Source organism: Arabidopsis thaliana, chromosome 5 (genome assembly GCF_000001735.4).
Source record: "Arabidopsis thaliana chromosome 5, partial sequence".
In the NCBI taxonomy this organism is placed as follows: Eukaryota; Viridiplantae; Streptophyta; class Magnoliopsida; order Brassicales; family Brassicaceae; genus Arabidopsis; species Arabidopsis thaliana.
The window spans coordinates 20,174,651-20,188,844 of record NC_003076.8 but is presented as its reverse complement, the minus strand read 5'-3'; the positions used below and the strand labels follow the sequence as shown (position 1 = coordinate 20,188,844).

General features: G+C 38.4%; 1 protein-coding gene and 1 long non-coding RNA gene across 2 annotated transcripts; one reads left to right on the top strand and one right to left on the bottom strand.

The window, feature by feature from the left end:
• Positions 1 to 277: 277 nt before the first annotated feature.
• Positions 278 to 12,765, bottom strand: AT5G49680 (SABRE-like protein). Its single transcript, NM_001085269.2, has 23 exons — positions 12,390 to 12,765; positions 11,953 to 12,052; positions 11,597 to 11,863; positions 10,877 to 11,139; positions 10,565 to 10,781; positions 10,143 to 10,313; positions 9,967 to 10,044; positions 9,509 to 9,760; positions 7,198 to 9,309; positions 5,091 to 6,909; positions 4,861 to 4,967; positions 4,098 to 4,454; positions 3,671 to 3,789; positions 3,301 to 3,550; positions 2,994 to 3,218; positions 2,631 to 2,770; positions 2,242 to 2,314; positions 2,037 to 2,138; positions 1,848 to 1,946; positions 1,453 to 1,752; positions 1,195 to 1,362; positions 755 to 1,106; positions 278 to 659 (listed from the first exon to the last, which is right to left on the bottom strand). Exons 1-23 carry the CDS (start codon positions 12,458 to 12,460, stop codon positions 538 to 540), a joined length of 7,764 nt encoding a protein of 2,587 aa, NP_001078738.1. The 5' UTR covers positions 12,461 to 12,765; the 3' UTR covers positions 278 to 537.
• Positions 12,500 to 12,783, top strand: AT5G07445. The gene has a single exon (NR_143003.1). It is a non-coding gene; the product is annotated as an other RNA (long non-coding RNA).
• The last annotated feature ends 1,411 nt before the right edge of the window (positions 12,784 to 14,194 follow it).

Sequence of the window (14,194 nt, the reverse complement as noted above, 5' to 3'; positions counted from 1 at the left end):
GTTCATCGAGTGGCATCATAGTAATGTAGTTTTGGGGAATGCAGGAACCTCTTGCCAATCTGGCTAATCCATCTGATTCAGAATTTGATCTACCTTCTAGCTTTGATTAGTTAGAAGGACAACAGGTAGGTATGATATTCATCAGACATGTGCTTGAACACCTGACTTGTGAGACAGCTTCATCAGACGGAACACACCTTTGTGGAATGAGGCAAGATCGTGTAGTTGTGACAATAGAAGATAAATAAATACACAAGTTATGGTGCTAGAGATGTGTTTGAAACGTTTCTTGTTTATATATCTGTTCTTGTGTATCAGTTTGTTGCTTACACTAAATAGATTCAGTACATACATGACACTCTAACGTATGTCTCCAATATGCATGATTCCCAAACAAAACCTTCTTCTTCTATGTCCAGTCATATGTAATAAACCAGTCTTATCAACACTACGCTAGTAAAAGAGTGTAGACGTGATGGGGGTAATAATCTGCAACTCTTTACAAAATTTATAAGAAACAAAATGTTGAATTCTATCTTAAATCTGATTCTGGTCAAGGAACTCTTCGTAAGCAGACGATCCACTGGAAGAGTCAGATTCGTATTGGTCTTCTTCCTTGGGTGGAGAGAGCGTAGGCGAGAGTTGGGTCTTCTTAGAACCTGCAACACAACACAACGGATAGAGTTCTTTCTCTTATCTTGGTTTTGCAACTAATAACTTGACAACAACGAATGATTTTACAATAATACTAAACCTTTTGTAGTGTTTTGATTTTGGAACTTCTTGGAGTGACGCCTGATGAGTTTCTTAGCCTTAGTAATCGTCAATTGTCTTGCGAAAGGAGAGAAGTCTGATTCGTTGTCACTCCATTCCCCAGGGAAGTTGTCTTCTGCTTCCCCTCTCATTGTCCGAAGCACGAATTTCTTGGCCTTTCGCCTTTGTGTATTGAAAATACCTCTAATCGATGTGACAAATCCATCACCTGCATTGTCACCAGGACGTTTCACCCATGCCCCTGACTCCTGATCTGTTCTCCCTGACTCGTCTTTGTCTCTCAAACCAATATCATCTTTTGGAACATGGGCTTTGTCTTTGAATTTCTTCATCTACAAATACCACCAAATGAAACATGAGTTTTCTTTAATCAGGGAGACGTAAAACATATGCATCGATTGCTGGTGTAAATGGTCTTACTTGCATTCCGGTTACCGACTTGAGGACTCCCCATATTATGTGCTTCTTTACTCGAGAGAAGAGTCTCCTCCATGTTCCGCTGAATTCAACACGATGAAATGTGTCCATACAAAGCTTCATATCGTTCACAACAAATCTTGAGCCCTCGTAAGTGATCAACAATTCCACCTAGCTCAGAACCATATTACGACAGTTAAGTTTATTATGCTTGGAAAACTTCTTGAACTTTTGCTTAGATGAGGTAATCAACTGACATACCTGACTAATCTTGATGGTTTGGAATTGCATTATCTTTTGAGGCCTAGATTTCTTGTCTTCTAATGACTTTTCCCCCTTTTTTTCTTCATGAACTGAACGGCCACCAGCCTTGGAAGTTTTTGAATCCTTCAGCTTGCCTTTTGAGGATTCACCTTGATGCTCCATAGAAGATAGAACAAGCTCAGTAGCTACAGACTCTGCCACAGTCTCCTCCCATGATCTGTCAAAAGAGGATGTTCTTCTCAGTTCTCGCCCTGATCCACGGATCGTGCTTGACTTCAGGCTTTGATTCTTTGACCCCTGAAATCATTTTAGGAAAATAGGTATGAAGACTTCTATAGATGATATGAATGTAAGAATAAAAGAGTTAGGTAGCAGCTGCTAAAAAATTTCACCTGGCCTAGATCAGATGCAGCGAGCAATGCTGCCGCTTCTTGAGCGAATGAACCTTTCCTGCGCCTTGATCCTGAGGTTGTTGACACTTTCCAAACTTCCTGGGATACAAAATACAAGCACGTGTCATAACTCCTTAGCAGCAAGCTAAATCCCATCAGCTAGAGAAGTAAAATGGATAAACAACAAACCTCCCTTCTCTGTGAATGTTGCTCCTCTCCTGGAAAGATATACTCCCACATCATTGTATACATTGTTTCTGTCAAATGGATTTTTAGAGGATATATTTCAACCTGTCAAGCGAACACAAAAAAACTCCATTTTAGTAAATAGAGTATAAACTTCAGTCTTATATTATTAGTGTCATTAGAACATGTATGGTAAAGAACGACTTGCCTGGAAAAGTTCATACGGAGCCTGTCCATCTTTTGGGGCTCCTTGTCTTGCATCTACCTGTAACATAACTTTCCTGCATTCAATAAATATAACACTTTAGAATTTCCAGACCTGATGCTGTAAACCAGTTTGGTTTCCACAGTGAGTTTCTACGACTAACAAAAATGAAAAAGAGTAGTGCGGAAAGAGCATCTACCGATTACAAGCACACAACCATTCACGAATTATCTACAAGTCTTCAAAGATGTGTAAAATGAAAACTGCATAACTAGTTCTAGCTGAATATGGAAAACGAGAGCCAAGATTGAAAAATACTCTATGAAGGGATGAATGTAGGAGATAAATTTGATCAAAATTACTTGTGCTAGTTTTAAAAGAAAGGAACTCACTTGCCCCATTCCGGAGGAGGATTCCAAGCTGATAGAACAGTATCACATTTGGCATTAGGCAGACAGTTCCGCAGGACAACATATCTCGTTGTGAATTGGGCAATCCCAATATCTCTGTAGTCCCGGTTAAAATCATATATCTGCAAGCAGTGTGAAACATTTTAGGGATTTTCTTGCCAAAAATTTAGAAAACAGAGTTGGTCTAAATTGAACACCCAAGGCTAGCAAGTAACAGCAGTAAACTGAAGAAAAGTTATGTTCAATGATTAGTTGTTACTAAAGATCCAGAGAAATAACGAATACACAAAACGCTCGACCAGCCATCCGCCAAGGTATATTAATCTATTATATTCGATCGCTTACCATATTGTCTATTTCAACCTCAGCGAATGTTTTTCCATCTAAAACCATAGACCAGATGACTTTGTTGATTTGTAAGGATATGCGCATGGCAGAGGATGGTCTTTTGTTCTTATCTTTTTCCAACAGCCTTAGCTCCGCAGCATTCTTCACAGAAGTCCGCAGTGCTGTATATGCTGTCTTCCTAGACTGTTGCACACTGAGATACGCTTTCCTCAGTCGTTCCACCTACATATGAGACACTTAGTTCACCATATATCATCTGCTGTAGAATTGTTTTTGTTTACTTCTTATAGAACTCTTTTCTCACCAATACTGGCCTCCCACCGCTGATCATCCAGAAATCGCTTTCCTTTTCGAGATTTATGTTTCCTGAGTTACTTTCGTTCTGCGTCAATTTTCTGATGTCATCAAGAAGCATCATCCTATCCCTTTCTTTCGCTTCAAGTTCAATTTTCGCAAGTTCCACTTCCTCAATGCCATCAGGAACTACCTCATCAATTTCCTCTTCAACTTCATCATCTTCTTCACCAGAAAGTTTTAAACTGTCGTTATGAGCCCTGAATTTCATATGCATTTGTAATACGATATAGTCAGGTGCTACATTTTAACAATAATTTTTTTTTATATAAAGCATAAAATTCAGGAAGTGACAATAACTTGCACACAGCTACACTTACTTTGGTAACCTTGCAAACAAAAGATTGGACAAAACATCTGTCATCACTTGAAACTGACGTGATGTCATCGATGCTGTAATATTCCGAGAATTGAAAGTAAGCTCTTTCAGTGGCTTCACCTGCAGCATATAATAATATAAGTCTTGCATTCAAACAATGTTACAAAAGAGTGATACACAGATAACTCCGAGTGCAAGAGAAGTGCATAGTGTGAAATATATGTGAGAGTAACATTACACATTAGTGTATGAACAATTGTAGAAATGCTCTTCAGTAGTACTTTTGTGTATAATGAGAACAAAAGAATAACTTTTTGGTCGACTACAGAGGCTCTGTTGAACTTAATGCCTTTATGCTGATGCATATAAATCATCCCAAAAGAAGAAAAGACTACAAATATCGTGCTTTCACTAAAAAAAGGTTTTACCTTCAGGTCGGGAGTCACACCTTTGTGCCTGGTATATTGAAAGTACATGTCACACGGCATAAAAACCCTTTCAAGCAGTGCGCCAGTACGCTTTGCCTTCGGGGAGCTTCTTCTAATCTTTGGGAGCCATTGCACCCCAGCTCCTGGATCGACATCTGTTGGTGCCACATGAGCTTGTACATGCTCCAACATCATGGACACTTCCATGCGTGTCCATGTCATGTCAGTGCCATTTTCAGGATTATGATCATTTTCATTTTGAGCTGCCTTCTCAATCATGTCATACGCAACATGAACAACTGAATGAAATGATCGTGCTAAAACACGGCCACTAGCAGCAGCGAGCAAAAATCTACCCTGGTAGATGAAGAGAGAATGTAAATAGTGATGACAATTAAAAAACACTGCAAGGTATCTGAAAACATTTACGGATACAAAATTCAACTCTAAAGCTTGGATCAATAAACTCATATCATAGATTTGGTATACCTGGCCAACTGTAAGTATTCTACTTACTTTATCAGAATCACTTGAAGAGTTAGTATTTACAGTTTTATCTAGTTTCAAGATATGGAAGAAACTGTCCAGGAATTGAAAGAATCGTACAGGACAACATTCAGAGTAACATAATGTAACTACAAGGTGATAATGCTTTACTAAATAACGCCAATAAAGACAAATTTTCAAGTTATCATGCATTCTTCTAAACTTGAATGGCATACAGAAGTAATGTAGTAAAGACTCAAGTTTGATCTATGCTTACATTTATGTCTTCTGAATGGAGATTGAATTGTGGCTCAACAACGTTCACCATAAAATGCCGGGTTCCTTCTTCCTCTGGATCATTTGAATCGCCAGTCTTTGTGGCTCCTGCATCGAGATAGATAAATATGGTGAATCATACATGTATGTAAGGAAAATAAGATGGAACATATGATGCAAATAAGAAACGAATTAAGATTTAACTACCAAAGGTTTAAGATATAGACTTACCAAGAGGGAAAGATGCAAAGTTCTCTGTTTTAATTGGTTCTGATGAAGGTGAAAGAACTTCCGCAGGCTCCTTAGATTGGGAAGCGAGATTTCCACTGCCTGTGGAAGGCTGTTTAGTTGGTTCATCTTGAGAAACTTCTGATTCAGAATGCTTCTGGTTGCCCTCAAGTAACTTTCTCTGAGCATACTGACGTGATGGAGAAGGCTTGGGTGGTTGAAATGCCTTGGACATCCCACCAGCAAAAGACAAAACAGCATCTCTGTTTTCTATGTTCCATAATAGTTTGAGTCCGTAAACAAAAATACGCTGACAATTGTCCGCTATTACGACATTGTATCCATCATCATCGCTCGGATCGGAATGTGAATTCTCCTCAGGTTCACTCTGTTTCTCCTTTGTAGATCTTGCATCTACTTTTTCACGATATATTTTTCCTTCTTCTTTCCATACCATCAGTCTTTCAGGGTCAGCCTTAGGGGCCTGCCTCCTGATTGTGAAATAATCAGAAGAAAACAAAAATCCATCGTCAGGATGCTTCTCAGTGCCATCACTGGTAGAAGTCCCATTATCAGAAGTAACTCTATCAGTTGATCCAGATAGTGAACTTGTTCGACTCATCTGAGCTGGCTTTGAGCAATGCTGATCCCTTCTCAAAAAGGCTTTAGGCAAATGGAGGTCTATTCCCTGGTACACTGGATCAAGAGTCTCACGCTTGCATTCAAAAGTAAAGTCCTGGTTGCCACGGCTGAAGCAGATTTCATACTTTAGCTTGGTCATATCAAATGTCAAGCCTTTGGCAGGATTATTAGAATCCAGTGTCATATGCTTGATACAAATAGGTGTAACATCTAAACGGAGATTATATTCCGTCATCACTCTGTCTAGGGACAAATTTCCTGATCTTGGGATTCTTGGAACTCCAAAGCGAGGCCACCGGGAAAACGTGCGTAGTTTGTAAGGAGGAAGGTAATTCATGTTCCAGAATCTGATCAACCATGCCAAATCATGAGCACCAATGTTTATTGTGGGTGGAGAAAAAGAAGATTTCTCAGGCTTACACTCGGATCCAACTTTTTTTGTTTGATCAACTGCAGATACTGATGGGTTCTCAGGTCTTAAAGTGAAATCCCAGCGTAGTGAGAGAGAAGTAGACCTGAACGGATCATAGATTTTATCACGAGCCTTTCCTTCAATAGGTAAAGCAAACAGATAATGATTTAGTGGACTTCCAGACTCGCATTCCCAATCCATCCGGACTTCCAGACTGAAGCGTGGAACCTCAAGGAAAGGGTAGCTTGATGGACAAACTGGAGAGTTCGGATAATGCCTAGCCAAACCTTCAAAACTGCTAAAGAAAATCTTTATGTCCTCAGCAGAGAAGTGCACACGACCATCATATTGCTGAATTTCCACAGAGCCAGAGGTCATGTGGAGCTTGTCAAGCTTCTCATAGGGATCTGGACTACCAAGAACAATCCACTTTGTCTCAGAAAAGGACAAGGTTACATTTCCATGGACGTAATTTCTCATTTCATCCCACCATGGTAAACTTTTCTCCTTTTTAGGAGGCTGAAGAAGACCAGGACCCTTGAGACTGAGATTAGCTCTACGAAGAGCCACAGTGAAGGCATAGCTGATATCAGCAAGTACTGGTTCATATCCAATTCCAAAAGAGATCTCTCCTTTCTGGAATTTTATCGGCAGGTCAAGATATGTTTTCATTGCGGGTGTTGTTCCACTCGCTGAACGGAGCATCTGCACCTTTCTCCATCTTCCTATGTATACGTCATGGATTATTTGTGGCTGAAAAGCTGTTGCCTACGTCAAAATAAGAGAAGGGTTTATAGGAATAAGACTAAAGAACCTTAAAGGGAAGAAAAGACTACAAAAAGAAAAGCAGACAGAAGAAAACAAAAGATGCAGGCGGGAACAAATTTTTCATCATTTGAAACGACAATTCATGCATGTATAATGTTCCAGTGAATTAATCTGTAGAAAACATCAAGCTTCCTCCAGAAACTCTTTATCACAGAGAAAAAAAGAGGATAGCTTTGAAACAAAGGGGAAATAATATGATATTTGCTATAGAGAGAAGGGCAGTCTTACCTGCTGAGCCAACACAAGACACCCTTCGCATTTACCGAAAGCTGTTGAGAGAAGAGGAAATGTGTAATTTCGTATTTGAACAGCGAGAGTTCCAGTGTTTAACCGAAGATTGCTTCCATAAAGCCGCGAAAAAGGTATGTCTTTTTCTTCAGCTACAGGATCAAGCTTCTTAACAATTTCTATCATCCCAGCTTCACCTCCACCAATAGCTGTCAAACTTAGATCCAAATCAGTAACAGAGACAGAAAGTAGAGATGTCCTAGAAGTGCTCATCTTAAAACCAGCCTGAAAACCTTCTTTACAGGCACCTGAACCATCTGAAAGTCTTAAACTTTGACAAGACTTGTAATATGAACTGAACGACTGTTTATATAATTTTTCATTCATCATCTGGATAATGGCAGGATCTTGTGGGTCAATTTCTTCTCCCTCGAAAGAAATTTTCTTCTCACCGTCTGACTCATCTCCCCCAGTTTTAGGAACCTGGTTTCCACTGGACATTAATTCATCAAGGAATTTCGACCTTATGGCTAACTCATAAGCTTCTTTCCTCATAAGATGGTAATGTTCATCAAGCCAACCCTGGAGGGGTTCTTCCTCAATATCAAATATTAACTTGCGAATGCCGAATCTTATACGCCCAACTTTTTTCGACCCAGGTTTTTTAGGTGTTGAGCTTTCCTTTTTTATTGGAAAAATGAGTTTGGTTTTGGCGTTGGTTACAAGCTTCAAAGCCCTCAGCATTTCTTCAACAGCATCATCAATAGCACGGAGCTGTAGCCTGAAGGGCATGCATATATGTATATCAACTCCTTGAACTATCCAATCCCATGGAGTCCCACCTGTTGCTGGGGTCACACTGGATGAAGTGGAAGGCATGCTGGGTATTCGTGATATCTGTACCCGGCTACTTTTGACTATTCTACATCCACAAAAACCAAGCATAAATCCTTCCAGAAGTACTCCAATACCCACATTCTCTGAGAAAATTGACTGAATCTGCACCTCAGCCTCCACCCCATCCCCAGCCTCCGCAGTTATGCTTAACATCTCTACGTCAACAGCAAATATAGATTCCTTCTTCTTTTTCTTATCAAGTGAATTCGGGGTAGTAGTTGGTTCTTCCTTCTGTTTATCACCGGTTACAGTGGAAGCCTCTTCAGGGTTTCTGTTACCATGTTGCTTAAGTTTCTGAGTTAAGACTAGGGACTTCAAACGCAGACCAAGCTCGACCATTGATATGTGCACATCAGGCTCCCATCTGACGGCAATATTAGAGGCACTGAAGAGCGAACAGATTGAAACTTCCTTACCACCGCCTATTCGACGTACAAACTTAGCGTTTTGGATGTCACAAAGTGTCACTCTGGAAACTTGGTGAGGTTCCTCCAAAAATTCCTGGTAGATCGCCTTTGCTGTTTCAAGTTCTACCTGTGTAGACTGAATCTCCTTGTTTAGAGTAAATCCGAATTTGAGTATTTCAAACGAAATTATGTACTTCAACTTCTCATGTTCTTCGGACAAAGTAGAGAAAACGCTGGCAGTTCGAGGTGAGCCGTCAGCTGAGACACTAATTATAATTCTTCCCCCCTGTGATCCATAATTGACACGTTTAGGATCATCAATGACTGTATTTTCCAGGCTTGAATCTCCAGCGAAATTAAGAGAGAAACGTTCAACATTCAGTTTCAACAGTTGAGTCCCTCTGCCCGATGGCGGCTTCGATCTATGTGCCCCTTTTTCCTGTTTGTTCTTACTACTAGAACCAGTTAAACTTTTAATATAAGCCTGACTTGATATTGCATTTACTGTAAGCGCTTCAACACTCCTGAAAGAAAATAAAAGACCTATTTCTGATACGTCAACCACCAGAGTTTGTTTACCCTTAGAACCATCGCCCTCAGGTAACACTTCTTTCTTGCCCCATTCCGATCTGACCTTTCTTATATTGATTAATGAACCTGGATCTGACTCTAAACCAAAAAGGCTTTCTTTCAAACATCCCTTATGTTCATCTACCATGCATAAAGTCAGTTCATTTAGCTCCATCTGTACAACTGTACCCCTATTTGACATATTATTTGCAGTGGCCTGAAATGAATCTAAGCCGCACTGCAAAAAAAAAAAGAAGAATTAAAGTCAGAGTTGAGGTTGATTAGTAAATATTCTTGCTACGCCTTAATGATGCTAATTAAAGATCGTGCAAAACATGCATGAACCATAATATTTCAAACTGAAACAAAGAAATATTGAAAAACTTTCCTGAATTTAGAACCAACAAGACAGCAGCAAACACACGCCTTCTACTTACTTGGTATATAGGAGAACCGCCAGGATTGTATAGCACAACCGTCACATCAGGGGCTGAGGTGGCACATTTCCATACCACAGCCTTAAAACCAGTGGTTTCTGATTTTGCAATGGTAGGTCTTTCCTCTTTGAGAACCATCTTTTTCTTTCTAGAGAAGTGCAAACGCAACAGCGGCTCAAATCTCGTCATTATAATGTTGCTCATTATACCTCCCAGCTTAATCTCAACCTCGGCTCTAACAGGTAAGGATTCCTGAGAGGAACATCAAGATCAGGTAATACATCAAATCATGAACGCCCTTCTGTTAATTGCAGCACATGTGAAAAATATATAAAACCAAAAGGAGCATTGTATAAGCTGTTTTTCTAACCATTTCCGATTGTAAAAGCAACCAATGCACATGGACAACAACAAAAAATGCATTACCAAAGACTTCTGTCTTAATTCAGAGGACTCACCTGTATCGGACAATACACCTTGGTGAAAACTCCAAATTTTGTCATCTCCAAGACAGAAACTTCAGATTCTCTAAAAAGCTGAAATGAAAGGGAAATTTAAAGGCAGCAACAGAGGATGGTACATCAAAACGAAAATTTCACTGGATTATTACTAAGACAACTGATTTTTAACATACATGCATCTCCTGGAGTTCCATGGCAAAATCAAGACATGTGTCTTCCTTGCCATCTTCACCAGATTGAGATTTGGCACTTCTCAATTGAAAGCCTTTTATGCTGTTGGCGATAGAAAAATCATGTTCTTGATGCACAAATCTGATTTCAAGCTTCGTTAAATCAAATAAAACCTACCACATAAAGTCAAAGGCACGAGTAAGACTTCAGATAAAAATTGACTATACACCATATGCACACACTCCTTTCATTGTAGAAGCAAATATTAATCTTACATGGTTTCTAACTGTAGCTTAACGAAATGTAAGATTTGTTTTTAGCAACTATGAGTTGGATAAGTGATGCTGATGCAACATGCATATGTGTGCATATATAATCAATAAAAGACACTTGCAGTTATCTCATGCTAAAAAAAATCACTCACCTTCTCAGGGAATTTTGAAGCATGCTTTGCAACCAAAACATTCATTGGTTGCTTTGGAGGCTTCTCTGAAGTGGTGTTACCTGAACTTGAATCAATCACTTCACCTTTGGAAGCAGCACTTGTCGAGGATTTGTTTTTCAACAGCAGCTTCTCGTTAAGGTTTAAAACAGCATTAGCTAGGTCTACTTCGACGTTCTTTATACTTGGACTTGATTTTCTGCTCCAGGAAGACCAAAATATGGCAGCCATGAGGATTAAAATGTACATGTGAATGGGGTAAGAAATCATATGAGTATGTCAAGCAAAAGGTACCTATTAGGACCAAATTCGCAGGACAAGGAGATCTTTTCGCAATGAAAAGAAGAAGAAGAAGACCCCTCTGCGGTTTTGGAAGGTGTCTGCCTAGCGAGGCAAATGTCACTGTCCATCTCAGGTGAATGAGTGGAAGTAACATGTGGTTCACCAATCTGTACAAATATCGGCAATAGATACAACTTCATGAAAAAATTCCCTGACCCTCTGTCCTTAGATAAATCGAGCTCCAACTCCTTGATTTCTGCTGTAGCTTTAGGTGTCTGCAGTTGCAAGAGAAAATAAGAACAACCAGTAGACATGATGGTTAGTATAGTTCTACAAAGCCTAATTTTGTTCTACCTAGTCAAAACAGTGTTTGAGTTAAACAAGTATATCTTCTATAAAGAATAAGTTAACAGAAGCACAGAAAGCTAACAGTCATTTGAGCATAAAGCGCCTCATCATGGGAAATATATCTAGGCTTGTGGTCAATATTTTACTACTCTATATCTAAATAGCCAGTGAGATAATATTTCATCAAAATTAATGAAGATCATTGCAAGTGAATCATTCATTATAATTTAGTTTATGGTACTAACAATAGAAGCTAGTAGCATCACTACCATTCATGCTGCTTTCATCAAAACTAGCTCAACAAGACAGAATGAAAGGGAATTTATCATGAAGCTAAACCAAATAAAAAGAGCTTTCATGGATATCAGAGCAGGCTACAATTACCTGCACTACCATATTTGTCATGGAAACTGAAAAGAATCTGCCAATATTAGCAAATAGCATCAACTTTCCCTTGCCACCAGAGCTCGATTTCCGAGTTTTTGGTTTGCGCGGACCTTTACTTGAGTGGGAGGGTCTAGTAACTATTTTCAGGTCACATATAGAGAATATAACTTTAGGGTCCTGGATAAAAGCCGTAGCACAAAGTTCAACCAGGGATTGACTTAGATTGGCTTTAAATTCTCCAATGACTATAGATTCAATAGAACCCTGCAAATAATATAAACAACAAACATAGACCCGAGTAGTTAAAACCAGAGATACAGAAATCACAAAGATAAATTATTCGACATACAAACCTTCTTGAATTGCAATGCAACATCCTTCAAGCAGTTCCATCCATCAAACTGAAAACTGAGAGTTATTCCAGCACTATGCCGGAGAATCCAAGGGAGAGACCTAATTAGAGTTGAAAATCCAAAGATCAAACTCAATTCTGATTGAGAAATCAAACGAATTTTAGATTCAATAAGGATTATTGAACATCTATCTATGCTACACTTAAATTCTTGACGTTCAACATCTACCTAATTCTTCTATGCTCAACAATTCTATATGTTCCAAAACTTGTCTAAATCAACAACAATTATCTAAATTCCTCCAGCAATTTGAAACGCAATCCATTCCCGAAACAATTTTTGAGTAGAATGGATTTCAAATCAGAAACTGGCAAAACGGTGAAAACAACGAAACACGATTTCAACGCCGATGAAGAGGCAAAAAAATGGAGACATACTTGAAGAAAACCCAAAGGAGTGCGACGAACAGAGCGATCGTGAAGATAAACATGACGAGGAAAGCTGCCATTTCCGGAGGATATTACAATACACATAGACCTAGGAAACTCGGCGGTGGTTTTATTCCGATCAGCGGTCGAGACGAAGCAGACGCACTGGGGTCATAGCTCGGAAGCCAAAAATAAAATGTGAAAAATTGGAGAGAGAGAAAGTGTAGAAGGTTACGACTGAGTCATTTGCTGTTAGAGAGAAGATGGAAGATCCGAGGAAGAGGAGAGAGCGTGGGAGCGGGAACGAAGAAGAAGACGACGACTTTTCCGTTTTCTGAGGTTAGAAGAAGAAATAATGATCCTCTGTGGTAGAGTGCACCGTTATGCCAGGGACGTGCGTGCATGAGACAGAGCGAGCCCATTCGTGTGGAAGATTTAGTCAACGCTTCCTTTTCAATGTTGCTAAATGCTCCCTTTTTTTTTAGAATTAAGCAAGGTTTTTATTATTTTTTAATCTATTAAAATTCAATTACGATATAAAGCTACTTGTAGTTAACTCGTTATTAATTATTATATCATACAATACCAATTTAAACAGCATATCAATTCAATTAGCACGATTGACCTTTGAGTGGTATCTTGAGTATATCAGTTTTTAGTTCTAAGTGATTTATGATATTAGTACTAAAGACAAATTCATCCGAAATTAAAGGAATAAAGAAATTATAAGTTGTAAAGTCACTTCTTTGACAAAAAAAAAAAAATAATAAAAAAAGTTGTAAAGTCACTTGTGGGATAAGCATTCTCGAGCCGAAGGAGAAATAGTAAAACGGTTTTGCTTCGTTTTCATAGGTAAAATATTTAATTTGCAATATATATGGGATTAGATATGGACTATTAAAGAATTACTCTTTGCAGTACACTTTACAAGAGAGTGAGAAATAGTCCCAATGAAGGGGTTGGGGAATCATTCTTTTGTTCATAAGAATGAATGATTCTTGAAAAATGAAATCGTCATATCACTCATGCCTTACTTTAATTCATTTCATATGTCATGTTTTAGAAATGTATTTGTTAATGCACCAAACAAAATTTCTTCGACTTTAAGCCCATAAACATTTTGGGCCAGCCTTCGTTCAATGCCACGAAGATTTTTTCTTCAACAAAATTTATACAGTAAATGCTTAGTGATTAATTATAATTAGCAATTTAAAATTAAAAATCAATATCATAAAAGCTTAACGCAATATCATATTTTATTAATTGAATGATAGTGCTAATGAATGTAATTTAAGCACTGGATTTCTGCGGGAAAAATAACTCAACAATGATTGAATCAAGTTAAAACTGAAGTAATGCTAATAAGAATTTAGAACAAATTAAAAAGTTCCGGATTGAAGCCATACATTTCTCTAGATCCGGACCAGCTTTTAATATTTTTATCTATATTAACTGCCATTGGATCATGTGACTTTTTGAAGTTAAAAGCCTTTAATTGAAAGTTTGATCATTGTTTGGCACTAACCATTACCTAATCTAGTAGTGAATTTATAAAATTTAAAAACTGTAACAAAAAATTCATTGATTCTCTTTTTCTATTTATATGTTTATCTAATTTGATGGAAAATTTCATGTTTTGTCTTCAATATTTATGCCAATTGGGCGGAGGAAAGACTCACTCCCAGTAGACGGATCTTACGCCCTAATCTCTCTGATTATTCCAACATATAAAATTTTATATTGACAAACAAATTCCACCATTTGAAAGAACGTACAATTCTTATCTGAACAAGATTCATCAGTATCATAATAAA

Bases quoted from the DNA above. Each gene is read 5' to 3' on its own strand.
- AT5G49680 (NM_001085269.2), bottom strand. From the start codon at position 12,460: ATGGCAGCTTTCCTCGTCATGTTTATCTTCACGATCGCTCTGTTCGTC. The intron at 10,314-10,564 runs GTGAGTGATTTT...TTTATGTGGTAG, and splicing joins CTTCAAAATTCCCTGAGAAG to GTTTTATTTGATTTAACGAA. The intron at 2,771-2,993 runs GTAAGCGATCGA...CACTGCTTGCAG, and splicing joins AGGTTGAAATAGACAATATG to ATATATGATTTTAACCGGGA.